This window comes from Caenorhabditis remanei, chromosome III (assembly GCF_010183535.1).
Source record: "Caenorhabditis remanei strain PX506 chromosome III, whole genome shotgun sequence".
Classification (NCBI taxonomy): Eukaryota; Metazoa; Nematoda; class Chromadorea; order Rhabditida; family Rhabditidae; genus Caenorhabditis; species Caenorhabditis remanei.
Genome location: NC_071330.1, coordinates 157143 through 178116, shown reverse-complemented (window position 1 = coordinate 178116; position 20974 = coordinate 157143). Strand labels below are relative to the sequence as shown.

Below are 20974 nucleotides of genomic sequence, written 5' to 3'. Positions count from 1 at the left end.
GCGATTGTTGATGATAGACAAGTCACGATTTACCTGTGCCACGCGGGCCACGGGAAATGCAAGCAGGAACGAGGAAAGAAGAGACGACGCTTTGCCGACCGTCTCTCCCTCTCTTTTCCGTATTTCATTCCCCTATGCTTTATCAGTGTTTCTGTCTCAGAAGACGTCACTTTGAGAATTTTGAAAAAAAAAGACGGGCATCAAGTGGTGAAAATTTCTGATCTTTTGGTCCAAATTTGAAGAAAATTGGTGCAGTAGGAAGGGCGGTAGGATCGGCGACAGACAGACAAACAGACAGCCGTTTGCGTTTGTTAATAGTAAAGATTTATGAGTTTCTCAAAAAACGTGAAAGCTTCTTTATGCTTTTCTAATTCAAAACCCTAATAACAAAAGAGATGGATATGAACCATTTTATTTAAAATTGAGTAAAAAATAACCAAGACAGGAGAAAAAACAAATATAAATGCACCAGAAACAATTTAATAAAGAATAAAACTAAGAAATTATATTAAGTTTTCTGATAATTAACCAAAAATGTTTTTCTTTGTAATGACCGAGAGACCCTGCAACTCTTCAACTATTGTCATCTTGCTTCTATGTTCCATAGTAATGTGTTGAACACATTCATCAACAAGTCCTTCCATTCCGTGTTTGTCAGCAAGTAGAAGAACTTCGTTGAAAGTCAAATGAGTTTCACGTCGAAGTAGCTGCTCGATGATACGGAAAATGGATGGCATCGACAAGTAATCGGCAAGTTCAAGAATACCATCGTAGAACTCTTCTGAAAAAGATTTATTCAAACAAAAGAATAGATAATGATTGAGTTTACCTGAAGGAAGAATTACATTTGGATGGATCATGGCTAGAAGTCTTGCGAACACTTCATAACGTACAGTCGGCATTGAGATGACTTCCATTGAATACTCTTTAAATTTTGAAGAGAGCAGACGTTTGAAATAATCCGAATGAATCTTGAGAATCTGCAAAAAATAGAAGTTTATGTGTTTCGAAAAAACTTAAAAACCTACATGAGAATTCACGTTCAAATGATAATTTTCAATTTCCAACGTGACATCCGTATCGTCGCGAGCGAAGAATTGAGTATCAATACCCAAACATCGACTAGCCAGACAATAAGGTTGAAGTGCCATCTCATATTTTAACTTATATCTGACAGAACCACCACGCCAGTACAAATCCGAAACCGCACCAATTTGTCTTGACACCAAATTGATATCAGATGTCAGCTCAACTGCATACTTGTGAGACGGCGTTGTCATCTGCGCGTCGAGAAGTGAGACAGTGATGCATCCGGTGAATCCATCCACTTCTTTTTCCGCCAGCTTCTTCCAATCAAATGCCCACGTCAAGTATACACAATCGACTAGTTTCGTGGATATAGCCAATTCGTGACTATACGACACCGTCCTGAAAAATATGGTTTTGTTTCACACTTTATCAAACCCGTCTTACCAATTCAATCCACATTTTTCTTGAGGCTCAAAAACAATGGTTCTCAGTAGATCGTTAAACTCACTACTGTATTCCACAGCTTGATTGTCCATTTACGTCGATCTAAAGTTTCTGAAAAACTTTTAACTCTTTTGAATATAGAAAGTAACCATAATAGCAAATACTAATCACAGAATGAATACTTTTAGAAACAAACATTAAATCAAATATTACTATAAATGGATTCATTCATTAAAAACGTTATACAAAACATAAAGAGAGACTTAGATGAAGAAAGAGATCTTAAAACCAGTAATGTTCATGAATAAATTAAGCATTTTGGATTTCCAGATATTTTCCAAGAATCTTTTTCGAACAACCAGCCGACAGAAGCTTGATGCTTTCCATGTTCTTCATTCTCTGCAGATGGTCCTTGGTACTGATGTAAGACAGACAATGGTCCACCAGTTCATCCAATCGATGCTTATCAGCAAATGTCAGGACTTGGTAGAAGTTGAGATGCGTTCCACGGAGAATCATCTGAGTGATGATACGGGAAGCTGCTGGCATCGACAACTGGTTGGCAAGTTCAAGGATGCTATCATAGAATTCTTCTGAAAAGAATTGTGTAGAGAGGGGATGCAGAAGAAGCAAGTTTACCTGAAGGAAGAATTGCATTTGGGGAAATCATTGACACAAGTCTAGCAAATGCTTCATAGCGAACTCCAGGAAGATTGAGGGTTGGCAAGAAAACGTCCATCACATACGCAGCTAGCTTATTCGAGAAGTATTTTGAGTGAAATTTGAGGAACTGAAAAAAGGAAGCTTAATCGTTTTACTTTTTATCTCAAACGAACCTGAGAATTCAAATGTAGCTGAAATCTTTCGACGTTAAGTGTGAGATCCGAATCTGCACTTTGGTTGAATTGAGTATCGATCTCAAGACAACGACTCAGCAAGCTGAAGGACTGGAGCGTCACTTCATAGTTCAATCCACATCTCTGCCATGTGCTGTGTTGTTGCAATTCAGCAACGGAACCAATCCGTCTTGTAAGTGATTTCACATCACGGGTGACCTCGAAGACATACTTCTGATGTACAGTTGCCATGTTCTTCTGTCGAACCGATACGATGATGCATCCTGTGAATCCATCAACACCTTTTTTCTCGAGCTCATCCCAATCAAACATCCACGTCAAGTAACTGCTTTCTTCAAGTCTTAGAGCCATTTCCAACTCGTGAGTGTATGACACTTTCCTGAAAATAAGACAATTAATTTTTGACTTAACCTAGACACTTTCTTACAATCTCAATTCTTTGTCAACCTGATCTTCAAAATCTCGGTTTTCCTTTAGATGAATTTCTCCAATATCGTTCTCAAAGTGGAACTGGTTTTCTATTTTTGGTTCTTGGTTTTCCATCTTTGGTATTTTGATAACCTAAATTTTTGGAGGAATTAAGTGTTTACCTAGGTACAAACAAAACGGAAGCGAGTAACGTTCGATTAAAGATGAAATTTGGACTAACTAGGGAAGGCCTCCAGGTGACAATGGAGTTAATTTCAATTTTTTTTGCAATTTCGGCGTGTTCAAAAGATAACATTTCTCTGTTTTTCCGAACTTTGACATTGTTTTTCTCGAATACCAGGCCTCGAGGAAAGAAACTGAATATACATTTGGAATCAACGTTTTCTCAGCTTTCTAATGATATAGGTCCCGCTCCATAACTCCACGGTCACTCGGAGGCCTTTCCTAGTAAGCTGAACTCTAGTTTCAGTGAAAACACTGAACAGTTTATGGGACTATTCACGAGGTAGCAAAAACAGTGTTCTTGTTACTGCTATCTTGTGAATAGTCTCATTAGGCCAGAAAGTTTATTTAAAAATATTTTTTTCTTTGTTTAATCTATCAAAAAAAAACCCACATAAAACAGATTCTCTTCACACTTTCTATTTGTATTTTTTGAATAGTCTGAACCAATGATTACAGCAAAGCTAGATGCAAAATTCTGGTAACCACGTAATCCAGCCAATCAGAAACTACAAACAAAAAACATTCGTAGAAGCTATTTCACATGTTCCTTCTCTTTTGATATTTCAAAAAAAAGTAATGAAATAACAAAAGCCTGCTGCCTTCCTTGGACGTGGTAGCCGTTTCTAAGGCTCCCTCTCCGGAGTCGAACCCTTATTCTCCGTTACCCGTAACAACCATGGTAGTCCAATGAACTACCATCTAGTTGAAAGGGCAGACACCCTTTTCGGATAGAGTCGATCGAAACCGACAGTAAACTGCTTTATTCAGAGTCAACAAACAACGTCCGAAAACGTTTGGTCTGTTCTAATAATTGCACCCCGCCTTACGTTGGGGCTTAGTTGCATGTATTAGCTCCAGTATTTCCGCAGTTATCCATATAGGATTCCGAACAAGGTGATATCTGCTCTAATGAGCCGTACGCAATTTCATTGATGAATCAAAGCATGCATGGCTTAATCTTTTACTTGAGCATATCGCGCTGACAGAATCAATCAGGTATTACGCAGACAAAAGTCTTGCGAGAAAGGTTTCCATGCCCATGGCCTTGCTTTCCGGTGCTCGGCATTTTCATGGCGACACTTTCTTTGCGAAGGTTTGACAATCGTTTATTCTCGTAAACTCTTCCCACGTAAGAGAGACCGATACCGCAACAACATTTCGTACTGAAACAGTAGAGATGCAAAAACGAAACCTTCCATTGGTGATCCTCAAACCGCAGTAATCAGACCTACGCAACTTCCAGAATCGCCGCAGTGATGATCTGAACTCGCTACCGCAAGCACGCCACCACCGCTCTTCATTCGGGTTTAAACGTAGCGGGCCGTGCCCACAGTCGATGTACATAAGCACACCGACCACAGACACAGACTCGAGACGCACGCGCCTCTTACCGACTACCACCCCCCTGACACATATAGGTCTTATCGGGGGGGGGACAACTATGCGCAGAGGGGTATGCCAATGTCCGCGACCACAGGGAGGGGAAAGACGTATGCAGTACGGGAACGCCACTTTTTCGGGAACAAAGCGGAGACACCCCCCCCCCCCCCGAAAAAGAAATTTTCGGGACAAAGCGGAGACACCCCCAAAATTTTTTCGGGAACAAAGCGGAGACACCCCCCTCCCCGAAAAAATTTTTTTCGGGAACAAAGCGGAGACACCCCCCCCCCCCCCGAAAAAAAACAGGAAAACTAGTTTTCATCATACATAAGAGAAAACGATTTTATGAACTTTTCTGCCAAAAAATACTTTTTCGAATTTTTCGAAAAAAAATTTCACTTTCTTCGTAAAATTTTCAATATTTTTTCTCTTGTTCAAAGACGCATTTTTAGCTTTCATTAGCTAGTTTAGTGATTGAAAGTGTCTTTCGAGCACCCCCGAGAAAAAAAAAGTTGTCTATAGCGGTCTGGGCGATGGGATACTGGTCGGTAGTGGTCCATACGATTCGTGGTCTCTCGATAGCTGTCGGTGTAGGTCTATGTGATGTGGGAAGTCTCGAAAGCAGTCGCCACCGGTTGAATCAAGTATATGGCTCTGTAGCAGTGAAATTCTCAATAAAGTTTGCTAAGATTCAATGCTTTTAAAAAACTAAGTTTGTTTTGAACTTTTAAACACCTTTTTATGTAAAAAAAACATCGTCTGCAGCTACGAAAGTTTTATAAAATTTGATTTCGCACAAATGGGGAAACGGGAAAAAGAAAAGCAAGAGAGTTTTACGAACGATTAAAATAGTTGGTGCTAAATAGTTATAGTGACAGTTTTTAGTATATAAAGAAAAACAGAGATCCTGGCCATTGGTGCAATTAATAAGCATGGTTGGCGACGAAGAGGGATTGAGATGCTGCGGCGTCAGCTGAAGCGTCTCCAGTGTATTTTCCTACTGAAGCAAGAGAGTTGACTTGAGCACGATGAAGAAGCACTTCTTGGGCGGCAGCGATGTTCTCGTCCTTTCCAGCCCATTTGGCAAGGCATGATGCTTGAAGAGCACGACCGTATGAGAAGGTTAGAGCCCATGGCTTCTTTCCGGAGACCTGAAAGATATAGACGCATTTTTGTTATCGGCAATAGAAGAATTCACAACATTTTCAAAGAACCTAGAAATTTACACGGATGATATACCATTACTGGGATTAACTAGATTGTTATCATAAGAAAGAAAACGAGAAATTAAAATGGCGGTCTAATACACGTCCGTTTTTCAAGCCAACCGATAGAACGTTATTTTGAGAACAACCAGTGGAAGCGGTCAACCGTAATAGAGCGCATTCACAAAATAATAGAGAACACTTTTACCTGGTTGATAGCATTCAAATTTTTTGTAGCATCTTCCTCGGATTGTCCTCCTGACAAGAAGACAACTCCTGGCACTGCAGATGGAACTCCACGTTGAAGAGCAGTGACAGTGGCCAATCCGATATCAGCATTTGATGGTTTCTCACCGGTGAATGACTGTCCAGATGTGACCATGTTTGGCTTGAGAAGAGTCCCCTCAAGGAAAACGTGGTGCTCGTTGAGAGCATGGTAGACGTACGAAAGAACGGTCTCGGTGATCTTTTGTCCACGAGCCAAATCGTGTTCTCCGTCAGGAAGGATCTGAAAAAAACATATTTAATCAGTTGTTATAATGTGTTATAGTTTACCTCCGGCTCAACAATTGGGACCAACCCGTTTTGTTGGCAGATCGATGCATAGCGAGCCAACACCTGAGCGACCTCCTTCAGAGCAGTGACCGATGGAGTGGTGGATGAGATCTTGTGAACACATCTCCACTTGGCGAACTGTGCGCCATCCTTTTTGTATTGGGCACAACGAGCGTTCAAGTCATCCAATCCTTGGGTGGTACCCTCTCCAATAGTTCCAGCCAATGGGATAACACCCTTATCAACCTTGATTCCTGGAATGATTCCTTGCTCCTGGAGCAGAGCAGTGAATGGCTTTCCGTCGTCGGTCTTTTGGTAGAAGGTCTCGTGAAACATAATCACACCAGAGATGTACTTGTTAAGATCAGCTCCGGCGGTGAAGAGAAGTTGACGGTACTTGCGACGGTTTTCCTCGTTATTCTCAAGTCCGATGCTGGTGAGACGCTTTTCCATAGATCCGGTTGACTCGTCAGCGGCTAAAAATACTCCTTTCTTTTTTTGTATTCTTTTATAATTAAAGCGTTGGCCCAATTCGTCTTAACCCTATGGTTTTATCTAATTTTTTGTAGAGCGCATTCGTACTTCTCGATTATGATACTAATTTAATTTGAGGCAAGCACTTAATTTTCGCATTCGATAAGCGCATTTTCAAAAAAACGACATAAGCAATTGGCTCATAATTCAGATTTCAACTCACCGAGGATTCCCTTTCCTGGAGAGACAATGGCATTGGCGATAGAGCGAAGCTCATCCTCCTGAGCCTTGGTCAAGTATTGCGAGTAGGAAGCCATCGTTTTTGAAAAAAAGTATTACCTGAAAGTAATTCAAATAATATTGAGAATCATAAACGAGAAATCTCTCGAAAAGTACATAAAGTATCATGCATGAAGAATTTTGCCAAAAAACTAGTCGAAATAGACTGGCAAAAAGAGCCGCCCAAGTGTCCAACAAAAAAATTGTTTTGCTCTCTCTTTTTCTCTCTTTCTCACTGATAAAATTGAGAAATGGCGGAGAAGAAGGAGCCGGAGCACGAGAGCTCCCCTGCCGGAGGGGAGTTTTCTCTAGCACTCTCTCTGCTGCCCTATGGACCAGAAGAATCAATACGGAAAAGTGGAAAAAATGAGAGAAGCGAGAAGGGGCCAGGACGGCACGTTTACGTGATTTGCAGAAGACTTTGTGAGAAGCGAAAAGTGAGAAGAGGAGGAGGGGAAGGGGTCCTGATGGAGTCAAAAACAAGTGATAGATTGAAATAATAAGTGAAGTGAAATCGCTCAGAGAGATATATATATATATAGAACTTTTCATCGTATAAGTTGGTCGGCACAAGATCTGGTTCTTTGGGTTCTGATTGATTTATGCTATACAATGTAGAGAAGAGAGTTACTTCGAAGATGTGAGTTAAATTGGCAAGACGGGCACAAAAAGACATTTGCCACGAAAACATTGATAACCTAATACAACTACGGTTGAATTGACATAAAATATTGGGAAAACAACATACATATTATTCAAAACCTCACGTTGACTACATTTTCAAACAACATGATTCATTGTGCAGCTTCACGAGTAAAGATTCACTAAGTCAGAAAGCGTTAAATGATACAAAAGTAATACAAGAGCAATTCAATTCTCATGATTTAGATTTTTGAAATAAAATTGAAATTATCTTGTGGTTCAATTTAGGCAGCAAATTCTGATTATATTCCCAAGTTGTTTAGCCATCACTGGCAAATCTCAAAACTCTTACAAAAACTGAGAAATAAAAAAACAAGCCAGCATGATGCAAAATCACGGAGAATGAGAAAAAGAAGTCGACGACAGAAAAGTGAATGTGATGTGCCTCGAAAGTGAGTTAAGGAAAAAGAGGATGCATGATGCAATAGAATGGGAGGAGTTTCCTCGGAAGATTATGAAATTGGTTCTCGCTTTCTTCTTGAAATTTGATTTTCCTGGAATGGGATTAGATATTCGGAAGCATTGATAGAAGGATTAGTAGAGCTATGCTATGCTTACTAGAGAATAGTCTAAACTGGCCGTTGAGTTCAGATACGAGACCTGGGAGAATCGAGAAACAACCGAATTCTGATGGGAAATCAAATTTTAAAAGTTTCTAAATGGCCTTCAGAATCCAGATATTCTTGTCTGAAAAGGTCTGGTCAGGAATCTTATGGAGAGCATTAAAAATAGTGACTACAAATCGGTGCACAGGTTGGCAAAAAATACAGATTTCGTTATAACACAATTTTCAGGGAAACAGTTGCCATCAAATAGAAAGTAACTTGACACTTGTCTAGCTCAAGTCGGAACGTTTCAATCTCACGTGAAATACTTGTGAAATCATGTTGACCAAACTCATTGGCAGTTGTTCCCCCTCTTTCTGTTGAAATGCCCCCGTTTCTCCCTGTCAGAGAAAGAGACGCAGAGAAAAGTTCAGAGAAAAGAGAGTGTTTTATTGTTTGAAGAAGTAGAGAAAAGAAAAAGAGGGAAGTTGAGGCAAAGGGAAAACAGTTTTGAGCAGAAAAAAGGAGGAAAAATGAAGGAAAATCTTAGGGTGTTCAAAAGGCGGTTCTCTCGACTCGACTCGAGTCCTCTGTCCGAGTTGTGCCTGGATTTCGATTGTTGTCGAGAAGAAGTAGAGAGTGCGTAGAGCCTATTGAAGAGGAAGAACGTGTTGAAGAGGAAGAGACGCATAAGACAAAGATGATTAGTTGGAGAACCAATAGCAGAAGTGACACCACTGCACACCCGTTTAGTAGCACTATTCTGGAATTATTACTGATGCTTACAATTAGTTGAAAAATATTGAACCTAATTCCTTTTTTTTTCGTGAACAAATTAGTTCAAAATGGGGTACAGCATCGGTCAAAAAGATATGGACTTTGGCCTTTTTTAGTTGAGATTGTGAAATTATACAGATTAAAAGTAGAGCTTCATTTTTGTAGTTGACAATTTTTTTGTACCCGCACTCCCTAGAGAGTTATGGTTACTTTGAAACGACATTTCAAAAACCGTATTTTGCATTGAAATTGATAAAAGATTTGAAAGAGGAATAACTTTGTCGATACGTAACTTGCTGCTAAGGAGTGTCCGTACAAAAAAGGTGTCAACTACAAAAATGGAGCTTCATATTTGATCTTTATGATTCATTAAAAACTTACTGGGTGTGACAAATAGAATTACCATGACACACTCTCAAAGCTGGACAATTTCAACTGAAAACGGCCAAAGTTCATATTTTTTTAACAGGTACTGTCAAATACAAAAAATATTTTACTGTCCAAACAAAAATCTTGCCCTATTAAAATTGAGATTATGCGACAATCAGAAAATTCTTGAAACACTTTCCAAATCTATATTTATTTTTAATATGGAAAATTGCAATAGCTTAAAATTTTTGTAAGATGTTATATATTTCACTGCCTTGTGCACCCCAACAAACCCTATCTCAATAGTAGATCCGGCCGTTTCAAAACTTTTAAGTTCGTTGAAAATTGTTGAGATTCGATCTGAAGTGAATAGCTCGCTCGATATTGATAATATACATATTCTGAAATCAATTGTCTTGCTTTGGAAGCAGTGTTAATCTTACCCCTGCCCTATTATTGCGGCCAACATCATTTGAGAGTTGTTTTGTGTTGAAACAAAGAGTGAGAATATTGCAACGATCACAACAAAAACAAAAATAATCGTCTCTTTCAGGCCGTATGCGTACATTTCTGAACTTTCGGATCTGAAATAAAAACAATAAAAATATTCTGAGAATAAATTACACAGTTTTCAAAACTTACAAATTTTTTTCCCCGGTCAAGTTTGCCTGCGCCATAAAAACACCAACTGTCAATGTTGCCAGTGCAAATAATACCGTTCCCAATGAAACCGATATCGCTGTCAATGATTTCTCAATCCTTTTCGCCAATAAGAAAATATTGAAAACAGTTACAGTCAGCGTGACAGCTGATAAAACCACAGTCGCAAAGTAAATGAAACATGCGATAATCAAATTGATCACAAATTTCTCATCAGTCGTCTTTGGCGGAGATTGGAGCACATGTTCCATGGAAATTTTGTAGAATAAGTCGTACATTGCATTAAACCACAATACTATGCCAATGGAATTGAACATGATATGAAGAAATTGAGCAGATCGTCGGAGTGATGAAGGGAAGAGTGGCCAAAAACCAAAAAAAGAACTAATTATTTGAAAGAACGCAGGAAGTATTGTAGACAGAGCATTTTGGATGGATAGAGTTCTGACTGCTTCAGTTGCAAGGGAAGAATCCGATACTTCAGGTTTTGTGACGGGATGAGTCTAGAAAGTATTGAAGTATGTTGGAGAAGATTTAAAACCCAATAATTCGAAATATAAAGTGGTTACTAAGCTTCAGTGGGCTAATTTTACATTCTTATAAAACTGTATCTAAAAATTTACTAACAACTATACTTGCCAGGGACTATACCAAAATCAACTTTATGTTGATCCAGGTTTGGAACATCAAAGAAAAACTTTTAAAATTGAAACAGTTTCAGAAAAAGTTTCTTGAAAATAATGACCAACTAAAATTTGGGGTGAGCAAGTGTTTTCCAGTTTAAAAAAACATTTCTGCAAACAACTACCTCCCAATTCCTCCTGTCTGTCAGAAATGCGGTGGCAGTTATTGCAATGGCTGCTAGTAGTTGAAGACATGGTAGAAGACAATATATTATCATGGCTGGTCGCCTCTTGCTTCGTCCTTTTCTGGAAAATGGTTGATTTTATGATGAGAAAAGGTTTTTGTAGGATCATGGTTGACTTTTTGCACATCATCGTACACGAACTTTATTTTGTGAAAGTGTTTATGAACGTTTGCATTAATTTAATATTTGAATAACGTTCACACTGTAATTCATATTCTTAATTTAATAATCAATTGAATAAAAATCTCACCCAATTTTCTGTTTTTCTTTAAAATTAATCATTAATTAATTAATTAATTAATCTTCTATCAAACTTCACTAACTTCATATTCGATGCCATAATTGGCCGTGAACTATTGACAGAAGTTGGTGTCTGCGCCGCGGTGTGCGGCTCTTCTGACTCATCCAGAAACTTGAATTGGTCATAAATCTGAATATATATTTGCATTTGTTTGTACAACGTGTCTCGTTTCAATACATTTGTCATTGTTGGCTTACCGTTTCAAGCGCATTTTCTCCGAATGTATCGAAACGACGGGATGTTGGACGACTACTCTGAATAGGAAAAAGAATATCAAGGATTTTTTAAAAGAATCCAATACCTCTCCCACTGAATTGTTATTTGCTTGTTTTTGAAATGTTTTAATCGGTTTAACACGTGGAATTGCTTGACCAATATAAGGGGGCGGAGCCGGCCGAGAAACTTGCTCAATTTCTTCCTTTCGTCGGATGTATCGGATCTGATATATTTAACTTTTCGAATTCAAAATTTTCAAAAACTGACCGTATCAGATGTTTCCATATTGGTGTGAGATTTGCGCATTATATGAGTTGTACTCGAGTCGGGCGAGTATTTCTTGTTTTCGATCTCTTGGCTCATTTTGGTGCCTTCATGATTGGAAAGTTAGATTGAGTAAAGAGAAGAGATGTATTGAGGTTGTATTAGGATACGTTCGATTACACTGAAAAATTAGAAAGTTTAAGTAAAAAAAAAGAGGGAGAAGTATCAATTAGGAAGATGGCAAAGTTTATCTCATTCAAACGTTCAAAATTATTTATTTAATTTCCTTTAAAAACGCATTCGGTTAGAAGAAAGATTGGTCGGCATTTAAACACACTGACGCAGTAACTTTATTTTTCGTTTAAAGGGAAAAGTTATAAGACCTTGTTACACAGTCATATACCCATATTTGAAAATAATGTAAATCATCGAGCTATATTCCTGTAGTTGACTATGTTTTTGCGATCAATGTCTAGAGAGCACAAGAACATGATTTCTCGAGTTTTTTATTTCAGCAGAAAGTTAATTTTTTTTATTTGTTGAACGTTAAATATACAGAAAAGTGAGGAAAACTGGAAATTAATAATGAGAAGAGCATAATGAAATCTTGCATTGGGAAGAGGGAGAGAGAACAGAGTAACTATATATAGTTATCCACATCGGGTTATGTTATTTACAAGAAGGGACATAAATTCGGAGGGATTTTACTGTGAATTTTAGTTTAAATTCAAAAACCACAAATATTTTCTTAAATTGATCTTTCTACAAAATTTGAGGCACATAATTTTGTATTTTCAAAGTAGGCCAGTTTCAACGGAAATCACTAATATGATTTTGGCTATTTTTCCAAAAAAAAATCAGAAAACATCTCCCAATCATTGAAATACATTTTTTAAATAACTGGAAAAACAAAAAAGGACACCTAACTAAAAAAGTTCGATTGAAAAATGGAATCCAATATAGCTGTTCTGTTCTTTTTTTTCGTATGTCCTAAACAAGACAAAAAAGTGTCCGTTGCTTACTTTTCCTCTTTCTCTTTCGTGTAAATAGATCGATTCCGGACGGAATATAAGAGTGATCGAAAAGACAAACAAATGGGGGGTCCTATTGGTATGTGCTTCTTCTTCAAAGTAGGTGCGACCCCGCAGGTGTTTCCGCGAGGATTAGGTGACAAACTGTGTAAGCGATATTCTGGATTTGGGAGAGAGTTTCTCCTATACAAAAACATTATGCACTGAAAATCTTGAATACAAAAAGTTAAAGGACAAAAGGAAAATAAATTATAAAAAGTGCAATTCAACTACCGAAAGAGAACTGTGTTAGAGTACTAAAATACTGAAATTGAGAAGATTGATATTCAGACAATACGAGGTACAGAACTTTTGAATCGCAGACATTAAAACATCCAGAAACCCGTTTCCTATGTCTGAACTAGAGAAACCGATAGAATTAAACTTTCTCAAAAAGTGACAAGATTGCAACACAGGAATGAAGCTTCCATCTTCTCCGTCTACTTTTTTTTCTCATTCAATCATCTCAATCGTAAATTGTGTCTCCTTTCCGAAAACGACAACTTTCATAAAATCTTCTAGACTACACAGACACACCAAATAAAAAAGTTCTTGGTAAGTTATTGTAATAGTTTAATAGTTGGTGAAAAAGGGGGACATAACTAGAAAAGGAAAGACAAGTTCACTCCTTCCCCTGCTTCCCCGCAACATTCAGCCGCCCAGATTACGGTATTATTGCATCGTCCTCAATTCCGAATATGTCTGCGTCTCGTGGATTCATATTATATTTTGTCAATGCACGATTTGCATTTTGCGACCACCAGACGACCGATTATAACGCTTTTCAGAGTAATGGAGGCAAGAGAGATAGAGAAAGAGAATAACGAATTGAAATCGTGGATGACGATGCTGTGAGGTGAATTTTTGAAAAGTGAAAACTTCCAGAGTTTCGATTGGATTATTTTATAATATGCAATGAGTAACAGTAAATGAGACGTCTTGCATTTTATTTTGAAAATAGAGGGAACAAGGTTAATTGAAGAAATACAAATCATATACGAGTGCTCAATTTAGTTGCAATCTGGTTGTCTTGTCTAACACGCATTTAATCATTGAGAATATTTGTAATTTTTTTGCTAAAAAGACTCCATGAACTTGACATTTTCATAATTTATTTTAAAATAAAACTTTTGAAGGTAACTGTAGCTGTCTAAACGGAAGCAAGTTTTCACAACTTTGAGAGGATGTCGTGGTATCACTGATTGTCCCACTAAATAAATTTTTAGTGAATCATGCTGGTCAAAAGTAAAATTATATTTTTGTAGTTGACAAAGTTTTTGTACAGACACTCTCTAGAGAGTTATGGTCCTTTAAAATGCCAGCAAAAAAGTTTTCAACTACAAAAATGAAGTTTTAATGTTGATATACATCATTCATTAAAAACTTATTTACGGATAACATGGATTAAAATTTATGATAAAATTGGGCTGGATTGGACTGAGTTACGGTTTCCGAATGAGTGCTAACTTAGTTTCTTAGAAAATTAAAAATGGATTCTCCGCTTGGTGAAACCTGAGAGAGCGTCACTAAAACTTTCAAATTAAAAAGTGTCTAAAAGCTTTTTTGGTAGTCATGTCGAGTACTATCTAATTTTTTAACATCAATTGAAAGCTGAGTCTCACAACCCGGGTCATTCTTATGACAGTGAAACAACGGTTGTTAAATTTACGCAACAGCTTTTTGACTTTCGGTTTTTATTCATCAGATTTCTCTCCATTCACTTCACACATTGGGTATCAGATCCTTCACCTTCTCAGTTTTATCGCTTCTCTACATCACTCATTTCCTCTTTTTTGTGCTCCCTTTTAAAATAAAAGTAATTAGAGCTCTTCAGAGGAAATGTGACGAAGAAGAAACGAAGAAGTGTCTACTATTCTCTTTCCTCTTCCTCTAATTAGTGTCATTTTCCATTTCCACGTTGTGTAGTCCCACTTTTGATTATGATGTGTTTCTGAACTGCCGTGTAAGAAATCTAGGAATAAATATAGAACCCATTAAGAGTTGGCACATTGGGAGGATAAACAGTTTTTCAAAAAGTCCAGATAAGACCTTTCATTAATTGTTTAAAATTTGTTGTACTAACTTTTCTAAATAGTTAATAATTACAAACTTTGAAATTCTTCTTGTTATTCGTCTTGTTTTGCCAATAATTCTTCTTGTTTTGCCGATATGTAACACTTTAGAAAATGTCTGTATAACAGTAATGTACATTAAAACATAATCCTTTTAAAAATTGACTTTAGAAAACTAACCAACAGCAAGCTAAATGATCAGCTAAGTTATTGGTCGAACAAAATTATCTACACTGAATTTTTTGATATCCATTTAGCTGTAATACTAATTTGACAAATCTGAAGATTGTTCTGTGTACTTCCTTCTATTATTTTCAGTCCATCATCAAATAAATACGACTCCTCGTCCCTCAAAATCTTCTGTCTTCTCCATCCCGTTCCCCCGTTTCCTTTCGAAAATCCAATTCCGAAATTCTGAGGAAAAAGGAAGAAAGTCAAGTCTTCTCCCTTCTTTTTTTCTCCGTACATATATTTGTATCCAAAAGAAAATAGAAGACTCTCTTCTTCTTCTTTTTTTCGGAAGAAACCAACGGACTGGACCCTACCAATTTGTGGTGCCAAAAAGAAACAAAATTGATTTTCTGCCTTGTTTTTAGACATTATACAATTTCTTTTCGCTCTTTTCGTTTGACTGTTACCAGAAGTTTTTTTTCTAAAAAAGCAACTTACAGAGGTTTTTGAATACATAAGTTCCTATAAAGTGTTCAACAAAAACCAGAATAGACCGAAGTGCATATTTTAGTTTAAAAGCATGTCTTTTAATAATTCATGCGTCTTGCTTTGGAATCCTAGATGCTATAAAACATCCAATGAAATTTTGAGTTTTTTTTCTCACAAACACACAAAAAATATTATTTTTGAAGTTCCCACACTTGTGATTATTCATTCTGTCCACCTTCCCTCTCACTACCTTCTTGGCGTCAACTTTCATTTACTTTTATTTTTTTATTCCATTGATTGGAATAGAATGAATAGATATATCGGGGAAATGTATTATTTTATAACTAAACGGTTTTTCTACCTACACAATCAACAGATATTTTTTTTCCGTTTAAGTAAAGCACACTGTACAAAAATATTTTTCAAGCGGAATTGAAATCAAGTTTTTCATTATATCGTAGAATTTAAGAAATTCTTTTAGAAGCTCTGATCTCTCTTTCTTTTCTCGTAAAAATCAAAAATTCCGTACTCATTTCTGCGCCTCCCCTCTCTTCTCCCGATACACCATTTTTCTTCAACATTCAGTGGTGAAGACCAAAACGTAAAATCTGCTATTTTCACTAGGATATCTTCTTCGTCTGCTTTTTCGGCACTTCCCGCCCATCTTTCCTCTTTTTGCTTCGTGAGCTCTCTTTCTTCTGCTCTCTTCCTTTTTGCGGCCTTCTTTGGTTTCCCCGGGGAACACGAGAAGAAGAAGAAGAATAAGAAGAGAGAGGATCTTTTTATTTTTCTTTCTGTTTTGTTGTACTTGATATTTTAGGTTTGAAGAAGGGAACACGGGAATTAAACCTTAAGCTCTCATGGCTGAACGGAGCCTATAATAACATTGTTTTATTTTTTGTTTCTGTAAAAAAAAATTCCAATATAAGAAAATATATTAATAGTATTGATGACAACAAAAATCTATTAAAATTAGACGATTTCGGATGCAAAAAAAGCTTTAAAAAAGGCTATGAAGCCTAGTTTCTTCGAAAGGTTCTAAGGTTTTCGGCATCACTTTGAAACGCATTGTAGTTGAGTTTCTGCCTCAAAAAATTGAAAAAGCCTGCTTATTTTGCTGGTTTACCTTTTGGCAACCCAAAATATGAATCTGTTAACAATTCACGTTTGAAACATGAATGTTTCTAAAACCTCCTGAATAAAACTCTTTAATAGAGCGACTGACTCTATTGAAAAGGCAAAACAGTTTTAGAAAGCCACTCTACTTTTTACTGGGTCGCCCTTTTATCATAAAGATTACAGTACATATTCATTCAGATCATCTAAACTTGGACCCCTCTAAAAAAATGGGATAATGAAATCTACTTCAATCGTTTTATGTGTTCTTGTCTCAACAGTTGGAACACTTCTGAGAAGTTTAGATGAAGAGAGTCATGAGTGGTGAGAGTTTCTGAGCTCAGCATTATCCTCATTCTTTCATTTCAGCTTATTCAATTGCCCAAAACGAACACGAAATGTCAGTGTTCCGAAGACGGAAAAAGCATGTATGGGAGACGACGCAATTATTGGTTTGTGAGGACTAGAGATAATAACTGGTTTGTTTTTTTCTCCAGCTCAAATATTGGATGGATACAATAAATTGGATCTTCCTGGGGGTGGACACGTCGAGGTTTCTATTGAGGTAAGATTCTTTCGATGCGTCATTGATAGATTTTATTGGCTTCCGATATACCCTTTTAAAAAATTCTACGACATTAAGAGGAACTCGGTCACTGAATTCCTAGTTTCAGGCATCCTCAAATCATACATATATTTTTTACGAAAAATGGAATTTTGAACTGATAGTCATGATGACTAATTACTATCTCGAAATTTCAGATCTGGGTTCAAGAAGTCTCAAAAATTATCGAGATCACATCTGAGTTTGAACTGGACATATATGTGACAGAACGATGGACAGACCCGTCACTCGCTTATGCTCATCTGAATCCGTGTAAAAGGTACCTATCTCTGAGTGAAATTATCAAAATGTCTTAATTTTTCAGCAACATGTCAGTAGACGGCGCAACAATTCTTAACAAGATCTGGAATCCTCATGCGTGTTTTGTTAACAGCAAACTCGCGAATATCCACGAGTCGCCGTTCAAAAACATATTTCTGCAAATCTATAGTAATGGGTCAATATGGCACAACTACCGTATCAAGTTGACGGGTCCTTGCTCAAGTACTTTGCGGTGAGCTTTTGATGTCCGTGTATTATTGTTGATGATAGAACCAATCACTTTTGAGCAATTATAAAACGTGAAATACCTAAAACAAGTAATATCAGATTTTGAGAAAGTGAAAAGATTCTGAACTCAGTGTTACTTTTTTCAAATCAACTATTTTTGTATGAGTTAAATCATTTAGTCTTGTCAAAAACCGGGCAGGTCCGACTTGGCTCGATTTTTGATGGGCACTCACTTTTTACCAAATTTTTTTTTAATTCAGAGAAAAAGTGCTTAAATCATCATACATATTATCCTCTTGGTTAAATTTAAAACTTTTAGACGAAAACTTGACTTTTTCAAAAAACAATTTCAAAAAATTCAAATTTTGGTTCAAAACGGGCCGAGAAGAATTTTGGTTTCGGTCCGGCCCGGCCCGGCACGTGATAAGTTTGAAATGTCATCAATTTGGTTTCAGAACGTTTCAAGTTTTTCACTATCCATCAAAGTATTTTTTAGAACCTTCCCAATTGATCAACAAAGATGTATGCTATTCTACGAAAGTTTTACCCACAATAGCGATCAAGTGAAAATGGACTGGATAACTACTGTACCACCAATAACAATTCTCAAAGGAAATATAACATTGCCTGATTATGTTCTGGTTGATTTTTCAGCGAGTAGCGAGTTGAGAGTAAGTTTTCTTAATATTGATTTTAGAAAAAGCTTTTTATCTCTTGTTCCAGCTTTACCCACCAGGTATATTCAACGAACTAATCGCCACGTTTACCTTCCAACGACTATACGGTTTTTATATTCTCCAAGTCTATGTTCCTGCCTACATTTCTGTATTCATCTCATGGGTATCATTCACGTTGGGTGCTGAACAAATACCATCAAGGACTACTGTAGGAGTTAATTCTTTGCTGGCACTGACGTAAATACTTTTAAAAACCTTTGAATACAAAAAAGGAGCTAAAGTATTGCAGATTCCAATTTGGAGCAGTCGTTAACAATCTACCAAAAACTTCTGATGTCAAAGCTATAGATGTCTGGATATTGAGTTCTATGGCATTCATTTTTGCGTCATTGATAGAATTGGCTGTAGTTGGGTACTTATCAAGAGATGGTCAACATGGATCTATAAAGTTAGTATTTTTGGGAAAAAAAGTATATTATTTTTAATTTTGCAGGTTTTCACGGTGTCGCTGCTCATGGTTATGTATGAACTGTAAAGATTGGACAGCGCTTAAAATTGATCAGGTATTCGATTTATTTTAATATTTTAATTAATTGCAGGAAGCGAGGTTTCGGCCTGTATTTGAAGAAATATTTTAAAAGCTGAGAAAGAAAATTCACGGTTATCTAAAAATTTGAGAGTTTGAAAACTGCTCCGTTTAATTTTTTGCTAAAAATATGAAAACTTTTGGTTTGCTACCTTTTATTAAATAAAAAAAGAATATAACATGTTGACGTTGTCAGAATTTGAACACACTTAGAACACGCCTAGGTTTAATAAAACCCAGTCAATTCTTAGAAAATTAAAATCTTTTTCAAATAACCTTTTTAATGAATTTGATTTCAAAAGTTTAGTTCTCAAAAACTAAACCATCAAATCAATATTTCCAGATGTCCTCTATCGTATTTCCTGTCAGCTTTTTCGCATTCAATATCTGGTACTGGTTCATATTTCTCGGGTACGTGTTTTCACATTTTCTTCTTTCCGTCTATTTCAGATGAACCCCTGGCACCCTTTAGAAACAAATGTCTTGTTGGCATGTCCAAAGTCTTTCCAAACATGTCCCCGTTTCTTTTCTCTTTACAGTTTTCTTTTCTCCAAAAATGTGTCATCTGATGAAACATCGACATGAAGCATGTGTAGAGGAAACCATCCAAAACATAAGAGTATGAACTCCTTGCTATACTTTTGGGTCATTTTTTGATTTTTTGAGTTTCTTTTCTGTGTTTCGCGCGCTTTTCCTTACTTGGTTATCTTCATGTGTTTATGGAATAATGGTGAAATTACATTCTTTAAAAAAAATCTCTTTAACAAAACCTTCCATTTGATTTTAAATCTGTTATTGAATTTTTGGTGACATTTCCCAAATTTGAATTTGCAATTTTAGATCTCATAAAAGTTTCGAAAAATTTATAACTGCAGAAACGAAACCTAGATAGAGAAATTTATTGAAACTCCATGACAATTTATACAAAATGACCGTTATTCCCTTGTCAATGCTTTTTAAACTTTAACTCCTGTAAAAAAAATGAACAGACGGAGATCCTGTCGCTGATACAATAAACATTTTCCTAACATAAAATATTCAACAAAATTCAAATTATTTGTATTTTTCAGCAAACTGTTGGTTAGAACGATCTGAACGTGTCCTTTGTCCACTTTCTCTCCACTTCTCTTGTGTTCTTGTCCATGTCCACTCTGTTTCAACATACTATTTCTCTATATCTATCGCTTATTCCACACCACACTTTTATCGGACGAAACAGTCACATCACCCGCACCGCTTCTATTCTGCTTCTTGTGCACTTCTATTCTTCGGGCAAGGCTTTTATCATTTTTATTTATAAGACAACAGTTTTAATATAATTCAACCTTCAGGTGGAAAGACTGTTCTATTGCACTAGTGTTTATTTACACTCGTTCAGTGGAGCACGGTTTCCTTTTTTTTTGGTTTAGTAGTCAAAATTTTTATAAATCATAAAACGTTAAGTTACAGCTGCAAATGCGCTCTACCGGCATTTCTCCGTTAGAGCGCAATTGTGTTTGAGCTTTCAGCATTTAATATGTGGTAAACACTGTTTTTTTTTCAGGAAAGTTACTCGGACGCACAATTGGTGAAATATGATCGGAATAATTTAATGTTATTATTTATTTGTATGTTTTTGAGTTTTCTTTTGACTTGCAATAAAAAATTGTATTCTGTCGTAACCGAGTGATTTTTATCATCCGAAAAAACTAATTCAACGCCTATATTTACAGAATCGCTCAAAATATTAGAAACATTTGTTTTTCTTAGTGGGAAAATGATGCATTTTGAAAGTGTGTGTGTCGTAATTGGTTGTATCCTTACAAGTTTTGCAAGATTTTTAAGAGATTAAGTCTAAAACTTCCTTTTTGTAGTTGACAACTTTTTTGTTCGGGCACTTGTTCCGGCAAGTTACATACCAATTTTAGTGAAAAACAAAGAAATTTAGGAACTGATCACTTTGGTGTTCTATAACATAGCGTGTGAACCAATTGAAATGTTTGAATCGGTTCTGGCGAACCCAGTGATCTTTGTCATTTCTCCAGTTTTGTACCTTCTCAAAAATCTCTATTTAGGTATAAACTTTTAAAGTATGCATGACATTTCACTCCACTGTACCTC

General features: G+C 36.6%; 5 protein-coding genes across 5 annotated transcripts; 1 reads left to right on the top strand and 4 right to left on the bottom strand.

Moving 5' to 3' along the window:
• Nucleotides 1-524: 524 nt before the first annotated feature.
• GCK72_008191 (uncharacterized protein) lies at nucleotides 525-1565 on the bottom strand (the record flags this gene model as incomplete). Its single annotated transcript, XM_053726690.1, has 4 exons — nucleotides 525-781; nucleotides 830-980; nucleotides 1029-1428; nucleotides 1474-1565. The coding sequence occupies 4 exons, from the start codon at nucleotides 1563-1565 to the stop codon at nucleotides 525-527; spliced, it is 900 nt and encodes a 299-aa protein (XP_053586267.1).
• A 217-nt stretch (nucleotides 1566-1782) lies between these two features.
• On the bottom strand, nucleotides 1783-2873 carry GCK72_008190 (uncharacterized protein; the record flags this gene model as incomplete). Its single annotated transcript, XM_003102105.2, has 4 exons — nucleotides 1783-2066; nucleotides 2113-2263; nucleotides 2310-2709; nucleotides 2758-2873. The coding sequence occupies 4 exons, from the start codon at nucleotides 2871-2873 to the stop codon at nucleotides 1783-1785; spliced, it is 951 nt and encodes a 316-aa protein (XP_003102153.2).
• Nucleotides 2874-5287: 2414 nt separating this feature from the next.
• Nucleotides 5288-6915, bottom strand: GCK72_008189 (uncharacterized protein; the record flags this gene model as incomplete). The annotated part of the gene is made up of 4 exons (XM_003102081.1): nucleotides 5288-5515; nucleotides 5778-6077; nucleotides 6125-6600; nucleotides 6822-6915. The coding sequence occupies 4 exons, from the start codon at nucleotides 6913-6915 to the stop codon at nucleotides 5288-5290; spliced, it is 1098 nt and encodes a 365-aa protein (XP_003102129.1).
• A 4172-nt stretch (nucleotides 6916-11087) lies between these two features.
• On the bottom strand, nucleotides 11088-11678 carry GCK72_008188 (uncharacterized protein; the record flags this gene model as incomplete). The annotated part of the gene is made up of 4 exons (XM_003102121.2): nucleotides 11088-11228; nucleotides 11297-11353; nucleotides 11401-11538; nucleotides 11583-11678. The coding sequence occupies 4 exons, from the start codon at nucleotides 11676-11678 to the stop codon at nucleotides 11088-11090; spliced, it is 432 nt and encodes a 143-aa protein (XP_003102169.2).
• A 5057-nt stretch (nucleotides 11679-16735) lies between these two features.
• Nucleotides 16736-19459, top strand: GCK72_008187 (uncharacterized protein; the record flags this gene model as incomplete). Its single annotated transcript, XM_053726689.1, has 11 exons — nucleotides 16736-16821; nucleotides 16867-16949; nucleotides 16995-17062; nucleotides 17260-17381; nucleotides 17427-17615; nucleotides 18108-18282; nucleotides 18335-18525; nucleotides 18578-18736; nucleotides 18782-18851; nucleotides 19218-19285; nucleotides 19414-19459. 11 exons carry the CDS (start codon nucleotides 16736-16738, stop codon nucleotides 19457-19459), a joined length of 1257 nt encoding a protein of 418 aa, XP_053586266.1.
• Nucleotides 19460-20974: the final 1515 nt, after the last annotated feature.